Here is a 16402-nt window from a genome sequence, read left to right as displayed (position 1 = left end):
CTGCACTGTACATGAACAGCGTGAAAGAAAGATGAACCAACCGATACAAAATCTCCTTCGTCAGGTTAGGGAGATATAGCAACACCTCAACATAATCTGTGTGTACGAGTGTTTTTTTTTAAATAATGTATGGCTCAAATGCCTTGCCTTTTTTTATTGGCCGGTTACTTTTCTTTTGTGTCTTTTAATTCACTTGGACAACATGCACTTATCCTTCCGCCCACATAATATATCCTAATATAATTTCAGTGGAAATTTTCCCTTTGCATATATATTCATATATTTCTTGTGGTCTTTGCATTCTTAAATTAGTGTGTAGTGTGATTTCATACCCCATACCACTCCAATACGGGCCACGCCGCCATATCTTGCTTATTTAATGAAGCCTGCAGTATTTAAATAAGAGACTGACAGATCTAGTCTCGGCTTATAAAAGCTTTCATATTGGTTTTCATGAAACAGGAAATGAAAAAACTACGCGTGGAAAACAGAAGAGCATTGGATCAATAATGCTATAACTTGCAAGATCATCTTCTCATTGGCGGAAGCGGTTGGTACAAGCATTCAATAATATAATAAACAGATTCTTGCTTATTAGCATATACACCTCCACATTGTTAGGCTTTTCATTATTTTAATGCAGAAGTTCTCTTCTGGGATTGATTAAGCGAATGGTGCAGCAAGCAGCAACATGATTATTTTGTTTGAGTCTGTAAATAACGTTGTATAACATTTGTTGCATCAAGTTCAAGTGTAGGTGGCTTTGGCTATATATATGATTAAGAGTATTCTTTAACTGTAGGTAGCAAATTGAAGCTTAAGTTGTGACAAAAAATACTGTTTTTAAGAGCCATTCTAGCACATTTGATTTGTTTGCACAATGACACCCCATAACCAAACAAACTCATCCTGCCAAATAGTCAGGACAACAGAACAATAGAAACTAACAAAAATAAACTCATTTAGCACAACATAGCATTTGAAGAAGGAGGAGAGCATCAGCTTGAAAGTTCAAGAGCCAAGCAACTAAGAAGTTACCAAATGTTGGCGCACATTAAAACATCCAAGAAATTGGTTTTGTCTTTTTAACCTCTGGTTAATGGCATTCAAAACGCAGTTTAAGGGATTTAAACTCTAAAATGCCAAACTCAAATATTTTCGGATAAGCATATTATACAAAATTAATTTTTCAATTGTGAAAAATTAAACTCCAAAAAAAACCCATACCTCTTTGACTCACACAAAAGGGGGATAAATCAACTATTTTCATCTATAATTACTTTATGTAGGCTTGCCCACATTTCCTTTAAACCCATTTATCAGCTCATTTTATTTCTTAATATATATACATTAGGAGCTCTTCTCATTTGAGCCATGTAAAACTTTTCCTTTTGACATACTTACACAACAATTACAACTAGCTAGTATTAGTGCTGAGAAAGAAGATTCCATTAATGCATGGAAGCAAAAATGGTGAAGAAGCTGTGGTTGATGGTGATTGTTGCTGGTGTTTGGGGCACGCAGCGGAGAGAGTGCATTTGCGATTCCACTGAATCCATGCCCCCTTTCTCAGTGCGATATGGCTCAATGCTCTCCAGGCCATGCAAGTTTCTGAGTGCAAGCTGTGTACATAATTCCAAGGTTGAAACTTGAAAAAGTTATAAATTACATAGCTTCCTAAATTATTTTTCCAGACACCTGTTCAGCTCAAGGCAGCATTTCGTATACAATAGTATTTACTTTTATTTTTGCGCCATGTTTCTTGTGCACTATAAATTTGATTATCGAATATTATGCATGTATAATACAATTAAAGTCATATTATTATTAAGAAATGAACGATACTGTCTACTTTTAAATTTCATGTAAATGTACAAATCTCAAATCTACTTCTATAGACACACATATGTATGGCGTATGCATAAAAAATTATAATAGATGAGGAATATAAATTTAAAGGTCATGTTCACACAACTTGCTTCCTCTTATGATGAGTTAACTTATTTTTTTGTGCCAAATTAAATGGGAATTTTTCCCCGTGAAGAAGTGAAACTAAAAATCAATTGAACAGTGTGTGCGTGTGGAGCATAAAATGTAAGAGTAATTTAATATTGAAGCCTGAAAAGTAATATAAAGTAGAAGTAGAATTAGATGGCTAACGAGCGTACCTACGTAGCTTAATTAGTAAAAAGTCGTAGGCCTAACTAGTGGTTTTGAATTCAAGTACTAAATATGTAGTTGTATTAAATGCTTATTAAGAGAGCTTTGCCACTAACATAGTCATACTTAGCATGGCTAAAAAGGTATGTGAAAATTTGCTGTTGATCATGAAATCATGTGAAGATATAAATAATAAGCGGTGATTAAACAACCAATATATTAGATGAATAGATACGATCATGCGAGATCATCAACATGGGGGGAAAAATTCAAAGCTGTTTTATTTTTATTTTTTTGCAAAAAAAAAACCTGTTTTAATTTTCCCTTATAGAAAAGTATAGCGCTGCACTGTATATTATACTTTTTTATTCGCGCATGAAGGTAATGATGTGAGAATTTTCTCACTCATTTTATATACTCATTTTGTAATAAATTCTCAATTTGTTAAATACCTATCATATTCTAAAGGGTTAAAGTGATCATTAACAGGGGGGGCATTTTCCTCCTTTAGAAAATGGTTTAAAAAATGTTTGATTTATTAGTACAGGATGTCCAATGCTTATTAAAGTATAATGGCAAAAATACACCTTAATTTTATTATTACTATTAAAAGTTAGCAAGAACATAAACCGACCTTTACTAAATCTTCTAATAAGTTAGGTTAGGGTGACCACGCATCACCTCAAAGTGACAAAAATTAAATTTACTTTGTTGATAACGTGAAGCTCGAAATTAATTTAGGAATACTGTGCTTCTTGAAGTATTGATTATTCACAGGACAAAATGTACTTTAAATTCCGTCTACATAATGATAATGTATATTCAGTGAGCATTCTTATTCCTTTTCATTTTCATGTATTTCTTGCGTATATTGCATAGTTAAATCAGTGTATAGTGAGATTCCATACCTCATACAGTTCGATGCCTCCTTATCTTGGTCATTTAATTAAGCAAACAATAATTGATGCAGAAATGGACTGTATGCAAATGAGAAACTGACAGACTCTTCGCTAAGAGCTTGCATATTGGTTGACATGAAACCAGAAATGGAAAAAACAACACGTGGAACTAAGAGCAACATTAGAATATTGCTGTAACTTGTAAATTCGTCTTCTCATTGGTTCGCTTTCGCCAATTCAGGAGAAAAAGTTGCCAATGGTGGAGGCAGTCGGTACGAGCATTCAACAATATAATAAACAGATCCTTAAATATAGACACCTCCACAATGTTAAGCTTCTCATTAATTTAATGCAGAACTTCTCTTCTGGGGTTAAGCCAATGAGATGGCAACATGGGTGCTTATTTCGGTCTATAAATAGCGTAGAAGCAACTAGTTAGTCCAATGTGGGTAGCTTAAGCTATCGTTAAGAATATATAGGTTCTGAGCAGAAGGTTCCATTAATAAGCAAAAATGGAGAAGAAGCTGTGGTTGATGGTGATTGTTGTGGTGGGCGGTATGTTGGTGTTCGGGGCAAGTACTGGAGAGAGTGCATTTGCGATTCCAATAAATCCATGCACGCTTTCTCAGTGCATTGCTCAATGCAAACAGGCTCTGCAGGCCAAGTTTCAGAGTGCAAGCTGTACAACCAGTTCTCAGGGAAAGCTCTGCATTTGCTTGGGTTGAATTTGGATTCTCTTCATTAATATCTCTGTGGAATTCAATGCTAAACTCTGAAGCAAAGATATATGTGTGCGTGAGATTTATGTGCCGTCGTTGAATTCATCATTTAAGTATGATTCGCGACCCACCAATAAATCTCACTTGCTATATATTTTTATCTCTTCAGAGTTAGTGTTGTTAAATTTCAAAGAGAGATTAAGAGGATTCAGATCTTTATTTCTATGTTTATTATGAATAAATTCATCAGCTTTGTCTCCACAAAGAGATGAAGCTTGTGTCTTCCACGATGAATATGTAATATATGACAGCTTTAAAGTGCACCTTTATATGCATCACATGAGGAAGTCATGAGAATTAGCCTTCAGCCTCCTGTATATATACGATGTTATAAATAATAAAACCTGTATATTATAGATAAAATCTATATTTAAAAGGAGTACGTTCTCTATATTTATTAATGATAAAATCTCTACATTATTCTTTATAGAACTTGAGCGTTCTTGAGATTGAGGTTCCAGCGAAAAATTCTTAGAGAGATGTTCTCTCCGTTTCGTGAATTTCATCCCACAGCAAAATGATTTTATTGGTTAAAAGGAGTCAATTTTCACCGGCAACGGCAAGGATGGAAACAAATAATAGGGGTGTGGGGATGGGCAGTTAGGGTTTTAGCTAATGGTGTTAGAATGATCATGGATGATAAAATTAAAGGTTTTGAATTGAGAAGAGAGAGTAGGGAGAGGGAACAGGAAGAATGCTCACTTGAATGATTTTGGAGGATTCTCTTCAATACTATTCCTGGGGAATTATAAAAATTTTTAATAAATATAATCACTAGTTTAAGCAATTTATATTTAACATGGATGGTTTAAATTTAAAATTAAATTTTTAAATTTAAAATTAAATTTTTATAAATTAACTATTTAAATATATTTTATATTTTTAATAGTAAAAACTTGTACAATTTTTATAAACTTTTAATATTAAATTTGGGCTGTCTATTGATCATTTATTTAAGAATTTTTATAAATTGCATATCTATATATAATCTAAATAGTATGAATTTAATATTAAAATTTTTAATATTAAATTTGAACTATTTAGGCCATTGATTAGATTTGTTTAAAAAATTTAATTTTATACATTAACTATTTAATTATATTCTAGACAGTGTAGATTTAATACTAAATTTTTTATAATTTTTTAATATTAAATTTGGACTATTTAGACTATTGATTAGATTTATTTAAAAAAGTTAATTTTATACATTAACTATCTAGTTATATTCTAGATAGTATAGATTTAATATTAAATTTTTCATAATTTTTATAAATTTTTAATATTAAATTTGGATCACATGTATTAAATTAAGATCGTCCAAACTGCTGACCAAATTTATTTAAAAAATTTACAATTTTTTAATAAAGATAAAATAAAAATAATAAAAACGTTAAATATGACTCGTCGAAATCAAATCCAAATGACCCAGGCTTTTAACGTGCCTCAACAGAGGAACGGTGGAGGATCCTATGAAAGGAGGAATCGGACTCCAGGCTTGGAATGGTGTAGATCAGCTCGAGCTCTCTGACCCGCCAATGCCACTCGGGTTTGAACTCGGGTCTTGTGATCGATGCTTCGATATATGGAATCCAAGTGACCGAAACCAGTCCCGGATGATCGATGTTGCTTCATAGTAAAGTTCTAGGTCAGCGAAATTACTTATAGGGTGCTTTGGTGCGTCGGGCTGTGCTGTAAAAGAATTAAAATGTTTTTGCATTTGCTACATTTTGTTAAATAAATCAAAGTAAGAATAAAAATATGCAGTGATAGTGAACCAAATAAATTATCCTGATAATAAAATATTAGTCGCCACTATATTAGTTGATGCCTGATGTCATATGGATAAATATTATCATTTAATTCCTCAACTTCTTAATTAATAACGTGTAGTAAATTAAACCATGCCTATAGATAAACGAATGATAGATTTCTGTGAGCCAACACTTTATACAACGGGTCAATGACATTGCATGACTGAAATTAAACCAAATTGTTTTTCTTGAAAGGCAAGCGAACAACTCTATAAAAAACTTTTTTCAAAAACAAAGAACCTTCAAGTCAATGCACATTTTACTTAGTGGAACGCTGCTTGGGGTTGAAGCCCCTTTTTCTAATCACACACTCGGGCAATGTTTAGTATATGCATAAAAATATTTTCTAAAAAAATTAGGAAATGCCTGAAAAAGTGGGATAGATACATTACTGATTTAGAATTAGAATTAATGTTTGCCTCCATCAAGCAATGATTAAAATAAATCTTCTCAGCACAAGAGCTTTTTTCGTTGATGCGTCGTTTTTTTTTTTTACATTTTAATTTCCATATATTAATCTGAATCTTAGGAGATTGTTAGAAATTTAAATTTTCTTTTTTGTTTCAGCATTATGTACGGTGAGCTACACAAGTCGCAATATCTAATTAAGGATAAACTAGTTTAACTTGTGAGTTAAATAGGGGAATGATGACAAACAAATATAACCCGAATAGCTAAACGACAAACGAATATTGTGAAATGAGCTAATTACTTTGAAGTCTCTAAGGGTTTATACGACATAAAGTATTTGCAAAATTACATTTACGACCCTCTATAAAATGATAGAAAAAAAATTAGCTGTCATCTATTCTTCAATTTTAGTCAATATCACCCAAATAGCTAGACGATCTTAATGCTTTCCAGTAAGCTTTTAAGACCCAGATTGAGGAGGTCTGAATGATCAAAATCTCAATTTAAATGTTATTCAAACATAGTCTAGATTGGCCAGTTAAACAAGCGAATGGCCTAGTACATTGGGTTCAACTGGTTTAGAGATAACTTTCAATGAAAATAGTGATATAGTATTACATGTGAGAAATTTTTATATAGACCTAATATACTATATTATTTGTATACTATCAAATAAAAACATGACATGTCTAGCTGATAAATAATAATTTTATATATTTTTATTCTTTTAATTTAAAATTTTAAATATTTATTTGAGGTTAATTGAGTTTAATTATATTTTATTTAATTTCATTAGCCAATATTTAGTTTTAAAATTTTAACTATTTAAATTTATAATTTTAAAATATAAATAATACTTTTAATATTTGTGCATAGGTGCTACTTAATTTAATTTTATTTGTATAAATTTTCTATATTCAATTTGAAAGATATTGTTAGAGATTATTTTCAATAAGGAGAACATGGGCATGTTTGGAGATCAAATAAAAAATTAAATATTTAAAATTTTATTTATATTTATTTTGAGTTTTTAAGTGTAGTTTTTAATTAGAGTTATTTAGAATAATTTTATTATTTTATTAAATTATTAAGTTTTATTTATAGAAGGAGACACACGCTGCACGCATCACCTGGTAGATGATATATATATGTATATATAAAGGAAGGAACAGAGAGAAAGAGGAGGACGATTTTTGACGGAGAGGAGAAAAGAAATAGTGGCGGCGTGCATGGGAGGAAAAAGAAAGGACAAAAGCGATCGATCGCCTCTCCTATTCTCATTTTATATTGTTTGATTTTTAATCTTATAAATAATTAATTTTTTAATATGATCAATCATAAACTATTATTTTAAATTTTAATTAAAGTCTTTAATATTTAAAAAAGATTTTATTTTAATTTTATCCTAATTTGCTCTTCTTCTCGCTACTTCTAAATTTTATAATTTAACTGCTATTACTAATTAAAGTAACTTTATTGCATAATTTTTGAGTTATAAATTTTATATGAGGTTTTGCTTACTATAATCGATTGATATAATAATATAAGAATAATTTGATCTAGCTTGGGTGATTATCCAAACTTTATTTTTGGTGTGGCTAACTTAGAACAATTGTTAGTTTGCAGGTTAAGGGAGATTTTAATTAATCTATAACTTAATTTATTATTTAATTTTTGAATGATAATTTGAGAAATATATAATGAAACCAAAATAATAAAATTAAATAAAATTAATTTATTTTATGGATAAAGAAGATTAAATTTAAATAATTGTGTTGTGATTTATTACGCTGTTTGTGTTTGATAATTTTTTTAGTTGAATTTTCTCTATTTATTTAATTCTAATTTAGTTTTAATTTCATCATAAAAAACTCTTATTATTTACCTTTTCATAACCAATAGTTACTCTATTAACTTTTAGGGAGACATCTTAGTTTATGATTTATTATAAAATTTAATTTTTATTAATTTTAATGTTATTTGACAATAATCTTACTAGCTCATGTGGTTTGAAGTGTTGTTGCCCCTAATTTATATTGCTTTAAATTATTTTCATTTATCGTCTTTTTTTTTTTTTTTTGCTCTCGTGTTATGATGACGGTAGGGAGAGAGGTGCAAAATTTAAAAGAGGTGCACTGTTTAAAAATCATTAAAAATGATGACATGTAAGATTTCACTTTATTTGACTAAACTGATCCAATTTTGTTAGATATAGCCTGGATGAGGTACAGACACAGACATATATATACAGAAATAGACATGTGCCAGGTACAAGGAGAATATCTCAACAGCTTAACTTATAATTAGTTAGAATAACAAACTACTAATTACAGTTCTGACTACTTGATTACATTATTATTCTTCATTTTGGTTAACACCCTGTTTGTGTTCCATTATGCTCATCCTGTATCTTGGAGATCTCGCTTTGGTTATCCCCGCTCAGATTAACTGTGTACGCTTATTGGAACTAATGAAAATCACTGGTCAAAGAAAGTTAAATAATATCTCTTCTAAATTATGCTAGTAAGAGAAGTTACGATGTAAGAAATATAAAAAATGAACCAGGCTCAAAATGACTATACAAGGTATGCAATGGGAAATGGATTTCTAGCTGCTAGCTAGAGTTGGTAACTTGATCGAAGTTTTAGAAATAGGAAGAGACAAAAAGAATACACAGACAAAATGCAAAGAAGAGATGAATAATACAGACCACAAAGCGCTCCAAAACTAGAATCAAGCACGAGCAAGCTAAGACAATTGGCAAAAGTTGATCTACGTGGAAAAATTAATCCACACAGACGATGATTAAGCACACCGTTCTACCTCTACAGCCAAATCGGCTCTTTTCTTTATGGGGTTAATGGGCCAAGGGCTAACGGGCTTAACGTTTGAAAGTACAAAGATATGATTTCAACAAATAAAACTACAGGGGTCTAACAAAAAATGAAAGCAAAATATAAGGACCCATGAATGGATGAGCTTCTCCTAAATTTTGTTTTAATATTAATTGACATTAAATAGTAAACAATGATTGACTAACAACAATCAAATTCATTCATTCATTTTAATTTTAGTGTATATAGTTTACAGCTGTAAACTGATCAGATCGGATTTTAATAGTTTAGATGTATTTACATTTTATTATAATATTTATATAAAATATTAAATTTTAACCGTTAGATTTTCAATCAAAGAGTGAGGATGAGGTGACGAGGACCAGAAAAAAAAAAGGAGAGAAAGTGTGTTGGGAAAGATTCAAATACTCACCAACCATTCCAAACGGAACAAAGGAGAGAAAAATAAAGAAAAAGTGAATCCCACTTCGGTGCTTATTTTATTTTGTCTTTTATTTTTTGGATATCACCGTAGGTGCTTAATTTAATAAATTCAGGTTCTTTCCCACCGCTTCGTCACTCCCTTCATCAACTGAAATTGACGGAGGAGATTTTTGGCCCAGAAAACTCAGGAGGATGTTTCGAAAAAGAACTGGGCTGACATTAAAGATCCAATTCGATAAATTGAGGAATATTGTTGATTTTGTTTTGGCAATGATGTTGGTCGTGTCAAAATGGAAATATAAAAAGGCCCATCTTAAATTGCCAAAAAAAGCTAGGCCCATGAGGCAGAAAAGAACGAGGACTCGAGGAGAGACAGGAAAGATTCCAATGATGCAGTGGCGCGCTTCAGATCAGGGACGGAGAGAGCAGGAAGGGGTATTAAATAGTAGTACTTCATTGCCTCATTGGTTTTGATACTAAAAATTATTTTTTTTTTTCATTTTTCATTTTGATTTGATTTTGGTTTTTAAGAATTGCCGGGAGAAAAAAAGAAGGTGAAGAGCGAGGGAGGCCCGCTCACAATTTTGGCATCAAATTTGAAACAGGTGGTGTTTGAGCGCGCCTCAGCTTTATTTCGTCCGCTCAGAATTTCACAATTCCCTCCCTGTCACTCGCAACTCAAAAGATCTGTTCTTAATTCTAGGGCTTCTTTCAATCCTAGGGTTTTTAGCTTCACTCTGTTCTATTCCTATTCCCAATTCTTTCAATTCGCCACTGTTCACTTCCTCACTCGTTCCCCTTCATGGCCACGGAAACCCTAGAGGGCAAGAGTCCCCTGCAGGAACCTGGGGCCAAGTCCAAAGAAGAGAATAAAGAAGGGGAAGAATCTAAAGGACCAGAGGAGAAGACACGTTCTGAGATAGATGCTCCGGGAGAAGTTGGTAATTCTCATGACAAAAATGTCGAGGAGAAAGGCCCTGAAATCAAGGAAGTAGAACCCGAGACTGAGGACAGCAAAGAAGCAAATCCACATGACGAGGCAGAGGCGGAGCAGAAAACTGAGAAGGATGTGGATGAGGACAATACGGGAGAGAAGGACGAGGAACAAGAGGATGAGGACCATAAAGGAGAGACGGATGGGGAACAGGAGGACGAGCAAGAACTGGAGGAAAACGAGGGGGGCGAAGCTGAGGCTGAAGCTGCTGAGAAGCCCAAGGCCAAAGGTCGTCCCAAGGGAAGTTCAAAGGGGGACCAGAGTGGACCCAAGAAGCAGAGGAAAGAAAAAACCAGTAAACAAGATTCAGAGAAAAAAGATCCTGCTACTCCAGCAAGTGAGCGGCCGACTAGGGAGAGGAAAACAGTCGAACGTTACTCTATCCCGTCGCCTGGAAAGTTTGGCAGGTCATCTGCTGGCAAAAGTTTGCTAATTGAAAAGGTATGTGTGTTTCCCTTGACCGTTGGTCAATATCCGCGCCTTTCTTCAGTGATATGTTATCCTTGGCTCTCGACAAATGAGGGCTGAAGGTATTGATTTTCATGTCTCACGGATCTCTTTGGATTTCAGGGTCGCGGTACGCAACTTAAGGACATCCCAAATGGTAAATTAGATTGTCTTGCGTGCTCCATAATTTCCTGCCTTTAGTTGAGTTTGTACGTTTTGGTGATGCGTTAGTGTCGCTGAATCACTTTATATTCCTTTAGTAAAGAAGAATACCAATCTATGGTAATTGAAGTCGAATATAACTTGCAGATAACCTTTTGTTATATTAGCTGTGAGTATTTTTTCCTAAGCATCTCAAGTTCAGCGAGGAATTTGAAGTTTCCATTGCACATTTCTCTCATGGATGACTTGTTGAAACACCTTTTTTCTGCCTCCTCGTTCATATCATGATGTGTTATCATAATAATTCAGTTCTTTTCAGGAATTTTTCACATTTTACCGCTGTTTGGTTTGCTGTTTGAATTTTTAATAAGAATCAGCCAAGGGGTTTTTTGGCATTTTGTTGGATGTCCCTTAATCTGATTATACACTGTTAAGAAGTTGATGGCTTGTTTTTCACTCTAAATACCTCCCTTTCAAATAATTCCCCCTTACTCATGCATGATTTGCAGAAATATGCTTGCATTGTTAGTCAGAGGAAACACATTTTGAACTAGTGTCGGAAATTATGGTTTGGTAAGTTGGCAGAGTTTGTTCTCAGATACCCCCTGGTGGTTAAAACTGGTTCTGCGGGCAGTTTGGACTTGGCAACTCCTCATCATTGTCTGTTCGCCAGAGTGGCTGAAAAATGTAGTTGGAAAATATGTTGCCTGTCAAACATCCTTGTTTCAAATCTTTGAACAATATAATTTTCTTATGCATAACTTTGTTAGTGTCTTTCAGTCGTCTTCTGTATTTCTAGTTAGTGGGTATACAGTGTCAGATGCTGATTCAAATTTGCTACTCAGTGTTAGTATTATTTGTTGTTGGCCTTCTTAAAAATGATAGGTTGCTAGAGGGTCTGATATTATTGGACATTCTTTAATGATTGTTACACTAGCTAGGTGGTTGATCTTTTAACATATACTAAGAATCTTCTAAAGTTATGTCAGTTCTTTGCAGATGGTTTCCCAATCGAGTTGGATGCTTTTTGTGAAATTGGTTTTTGTAGTACATTTTCTTAATCAAGTAATTTATGTGAACTGATGTAGTGGCTTTCAAGTTGTCGAAGAGAAAACCTGATGACAACCTGCAAATACTTCATAGTATACTTTTTGGGAAGCGAGCAAAGGTGAAACACCTACTCGGGTTCTTGGATTCTTTGGGTTTGCTTGTAGTGAAAAGTTTTACCTTTCTTCACAATTGTCTGTGAACTCCCTAAACCTATGGTTGTTCGTTGAATGTTAATGACTTTGTTTCTTTTGCAGGCACAGACTTTAAAGAGGAATATTGGCCAGTTTTCTGGCTTTGTGTGGGTTGAAAATGAGGTAAATATTTGTTTATAATATGAACATTTGCTTGATTTTCTTAACTCAATCGAAATAAGTTTTATGTCTGATATCTTTTTCCTAAAACATTTAAATGTCTCAGGCTGTTACTAATTTGCAGTTTGATAACTGTTTATATCAGGATAAACACAGAGCCAAGGTAAAGGAAAAGCTTGATAAGTGTGTGAAAGAAAAGTTGGTGGATTTCTGTGACGTGCTTAACATTCCAATATCTAAAGGAAGTGTGAAGAAGGTGAATAGTCTTATAGTATCTTTCGTAGCTTAATTTGCAATCTTTTGGTATATACTTATTTAATGATGAGACTTGCTTCCAGGAGGAACTTTCTGCGAAGTTGTTGGAGTTCTTGGAGTCTCCACATGCTACAACGGATGTTCTTCTAGCTGATAAAGATCAGGTTTAATATTCTTTAATTTTATCTAGTTTTATGCTGCTAGCTTAAGAAAACTGAGTCCTGAACATGCTTTTGTGTTGCAGAGAGGCAAAAAGAGAAAGATTAAGGCAACCCCAAGTAAATCTTCTACAGAAGCATCTGTTGAAACATCTTCCAAGGTGTGTTTCCATATTAGATTATTGGTTATCCATCAATCTTGCTGTGTGTTCTCTTGCATCTGTTTATCTTGATTGTTGGTTTTTGATTTTCAAGTTATGTCTGTTTAGTTTAGGTGAGAATTCTTTTTCAAAATAATTAGTAATTTTTTAGTTTGCAGTTTGATTTCAGTTCAAGCTTTTAGCATGAAATCCTCGCCATTCATATTTTTATCATATTTATGAAATTGTCTTGGCAAAGCCTTACATTCAGTAATCGGCATTAATGGAATTGAACCTAGAGTTTGATATACTTGTTTTAAGGGGTGCAATGAAAAATAATTCCAACAACAGCATGTCTAGACTTAATTTAATGAGGTTCTTTTGTTCCATTTGATTGCTTTGTTAACATACCAGCAGCTTGGATTTTAGTGGGGTTCATATGAAATTGATTGATCGAGTACCTTGAATACACTATCCACTTGATGAAGTGATGATGAACTTATTCCTACTTGCCTTCACTGATGGTAGTCATTGTCACAAAGCGTCATCATTGGAACAGATGTGTGATTTTTAAGGTCTCCTGTTAAGAGAACATTTTTAATGTTTAGATGTTGGAGTGTCCACCCAAGATTGGTTGCAAGTGTAGCAATTATTTGCTTGTGCAAACCCTTTAGCCACCAATTTCGCCTTGTACCTATTGATGTTCTCACTTGAGTTATAATTGATGTTAAAGATTCATCTTTAATCCAGGAGGTTTTGTCTTTGAGAAAAGCTGACTAGCTCCTAGGTCCATTTTTCTTGAGGTGGTTGTGTCTTCTGACAGCCTCCTTCAATTTTCCAGTTAGATGAGTCACAGTTTTTGTCATGGTTGATTTGCGCGGATTAAAATAAATAATTATGCGGAATTGCAGGTTGTATTCTGAAGCTCTTGACTCTACAACCTGTCATTGATTTTTTTTTTTTTTTATAGCGTAGGTGTTCAGAGCAATTGAAGAAGTACTTGACTAGGCCATGTTTCCAGTTCAGATCATACCCTTTGAATTATCTATTGATTGAGTGCTTTGCTAGGCAATCAATTTCTGCATCAGGTCTATTGCTCTATGTTAATTACATATCCGCATTCCACTTGTGAACAGTGATGCACACTGGTTTATTTTTCGACACCCCTTGACTTAGCTGGGACAGCATATTGGTGCGTGCTTTGCCCTTGTCTTTCTTTTAGGTTATGGGAACCAATTTTGGCATAAAATTGATGATGCCAGTAGCACTCTGATACTGTGAACAGAGCCCACCTGAAGTCCTGAGTACTGGATAGCTGAAGAGGAAAGAAAATAAAATACAATGCATGCTGAAACAAATAAGAAAAAAAGGGAAATGAACTGTCATAAATTGTAGGCGTTCACAAGCAACCAGAAAAGAGCATTGAGACAGCTGCTTCACCATGATTACCTGCAAATTGTTTGCTTTTTCATTTGGATATGTAACCAATTTGTTGATGTGACTTCAATTTAAAATCATATAAACTTTAGTGGATGATTCAGTCCTGGCTCGTTTGAAATCTTAGACTGTGTTTCCTGCAAACTTGTTTAAGAGGATATTCTTCAAATTAATTTAACTTCCTTTTCACATGCACATGTGCTTCTAGAAACAGAAGCAGGGTTCACAAGCTGGGAAAAAGCGTAAACAATCTTCTGAGGTTGATGAGGAGGATGATAAAGCTGAGCCTTCAGAGTCAAAAAATGATTCTCAGGAAGATGAAGATGTTTCAGCTCGCAATGATGAAAGTGATCAAGAGAAAAATAAATCAGACGAAGAGGAAGATAAACCTAAGGCTCAGAAGCATCCTTCTAAAAAGATTGAAGATAGGAGTTCAGTTGGTAAAGCTGAAGATAGAGTCACACCTGTAAAGAAGACAACCACTGCAAGGGCTACCAAGATCTCTGAAAAAACTTCAAAAAAGTCAACTTCAAAGAAATCAGCTACTGAACATGACAATGCTCCTGCTACGCCTTCTAGGTCAAAGCAACCTTCATCCAAGAAGCAGAAAACTGCAAAGGAAAACCAGGATTCTAAAGGGAAATCTGTGAGCAAAAAACAGTCAGAGAAGCCCTCAAAGGATTCCAATAAGGGTCATGGTATATTGGCCCCTTCCCTCCCTCAATTTCTGAGTTTATCTTTTCCATCTTCAAAGGAGAAACTTTTCTACTTATAATTTTGTTCTATATGTATAAATTGCTTAATAATTATGTTGTTCTGTAATGTTTTATCCATTTATGCTTTCTTTTTGCACAATTATCCATGCTATTGTTTTTCCTGCTAATTCTCTTTTCTCTGATGCCATTGTTTGGAAAAGGAAAAAGTGGCAAGAAGGCTAAGGCTGAACCTAGCAGAGAGGAGATGCACGCAGTGGTTGTTGACATTCTGAAGGAAGTAGATTTCAATACTGTAAGTGGTGGTCTTCAGTGCCAATGCTTTTCCCTTCAATTGTGGCTGAGATTCTGTAATTTTACGAGCTCGTAATATTTTTCTACTACCTTTCATGCAGGCAACTTTATCCGATATCCTTAGGCAACTTGGTATGGCCTTTTTAATTGACTAAGCTCTTTTGCCTTCCCCTCCCCCTTCCCAGAGATGAATGATTTATTTGAACTCAGCCATGTTCGGATGAAATTGTATCAGGTACCCACTTTGGTCTGGATTTAATGCATAGAAAAGCAGAGGTAAAGGATATAATAACAGAGGTTATTAATAACATGTCTGACGAGGAAGATGAAGAGGAAGCAGAGAACGCTGGGGATGACGAAGCAGAGAGAGATGATGATGATGCTTGACTTTATTGGCAAATAATCTGACCTGTGCAGAACTTAGAGGCATGTGGGTCATCCAAGCTAGATCGAGTCTTCATGATTCTTCCAACTATTTACAGATCATAAGCTACGGTAGATATTTGGTTGAGTTGTGACTTTTTTTTTTTTTAAATGAAAGATGCTCGTTTAGGTTTGTTTGTACCATAGTAGATTAGTGCCTTCTGTAGTACTGATGTGAGCTTAGATTTATTTATACTGAAACATCGAATAGATTGTTTATTCACCCGCTTGCAAACATTGCTTTGTATTTTTGGCCAGTGTCGCCTAGCAATTTAGATGAATTTGTAATTTTTCAGTTTATAAAATAATCGACTGCTTATGTGACATTAAAGATTCCATAGTGCGCGTCCAATGGCTCCTAGCATATGAAAATTCTCGGAACCATATGGATATGGTCATATAGGCTTTTGGTTGGTTTATTACTGTTGGGGTGGGGTTTGGAAGGGAGTTTAGACTTTAGAGGACATCTCGTTTGGTTCTGAGCTTGGAGGGAACTCCTCTCCCATTCCGAGAAATTAGGGGTTTTTTTTTAAAGTAAAAATGAGAGAAATTTCCTTGACATCAAGGAAATTGTCATTTCTCCCTCATAATAAAATAAGTTTTATTACCTTATAAAATCTAATCCACAATTCAAAATTTTATTATTGTACAGTAAAAATGTTGACATTCTTAAAATAAAA

At 33.8% G+C, this 16402-nt stretch overlaps 1 protein-coding gene across 2 annotated transcripts; it reads left to right on the top strand.

Annotated features, from left to right (window-relative positions):
* Positions 1-9847: 9847 nt before the first annotated feature.
* LOC129297155 (DEK domain-containing chromatin-associated protein 1-like) lies at positions 9848-16053 on the top strand. 2 transcript variants are annotated; one of them, XM_054935518.1, is made up of 11 exons: positions 9848-10773; positions 10903-10936; positions 12030-12109; positions 12246-12305; positions 12448-12558; positions 12641-12721; positions 12802-12876; positions 14507-14990; positions 15209-15300; positions 15401-15431; positions 15535-16053. In XM_054935518.1, the coding sequence occupies exons 1-11, from the start codon at positions 10141-10143 to the stop codon at positions 15684-15686; spliced, it is 1833 nt and encodes a 610-aa protein (XP_054791493.1). In that variant the 5' UTR covers positions 9848-10140; the 3' UTR covers positions 15687-16053. The 2 variants fall into 2 exon arrangements, with proteins under 2 accessions (XP_054791493.1, XP_054791492.1); XM_054935517.1 differs by having other exon boundaries at positions 9849-10773; positions 14501-14990.
* The last annotated feature ends 349 nt before the right edge of the window (positions 16054-16402 follow it).

Source organism: Prosopis cineraria, unplaced genomic scaffold, assembly GCF_029017545.1.
Source record: "Prosopis cineraria cultivar Desert tree isolate PC_DT_omini unplaced genomic scaffold, ASM2901754v1 PC452, whole genome shotgun sequence".
NCBI classification, from domain to species: domain Eukaryota; kingdom Viridiplantae; phylum Streptophyta; class Magnoliopsida; order Fabales; family Fabaceae; genus Prosopis; species Prosopis cineraria.
Note: the sequence above shows the minus strand (reverse complement) of the source record. Positions and strands in the feature narration are given on the sequence as shown.

Excerpts from the sequence above, each read along its gene's own strand:
- LOC129297155 (XM_054935517.1), top strand. The coding sequence starts at position 10,141 with ATGGCCACGGAAACCCTAGAGGGCAAGAGTCCCCTGCAGGAACCTGGG. Across the intron at positions 10,774-10,902 it reads AAAGTTTGCTAATTGAAAAG|GGTCGCGGTACGCAACTTAA; the intron begins GTATGTGTGTTT and ends TTTGGATTTCAG. Across the intron at positions 12,306-12,447 it reads TTGTGTGGGTTGAAAATGAG|GATAAACACAGAGCCAAGGT; the intron begins GTAAATATTTGT and ends TGTTTATATCAG.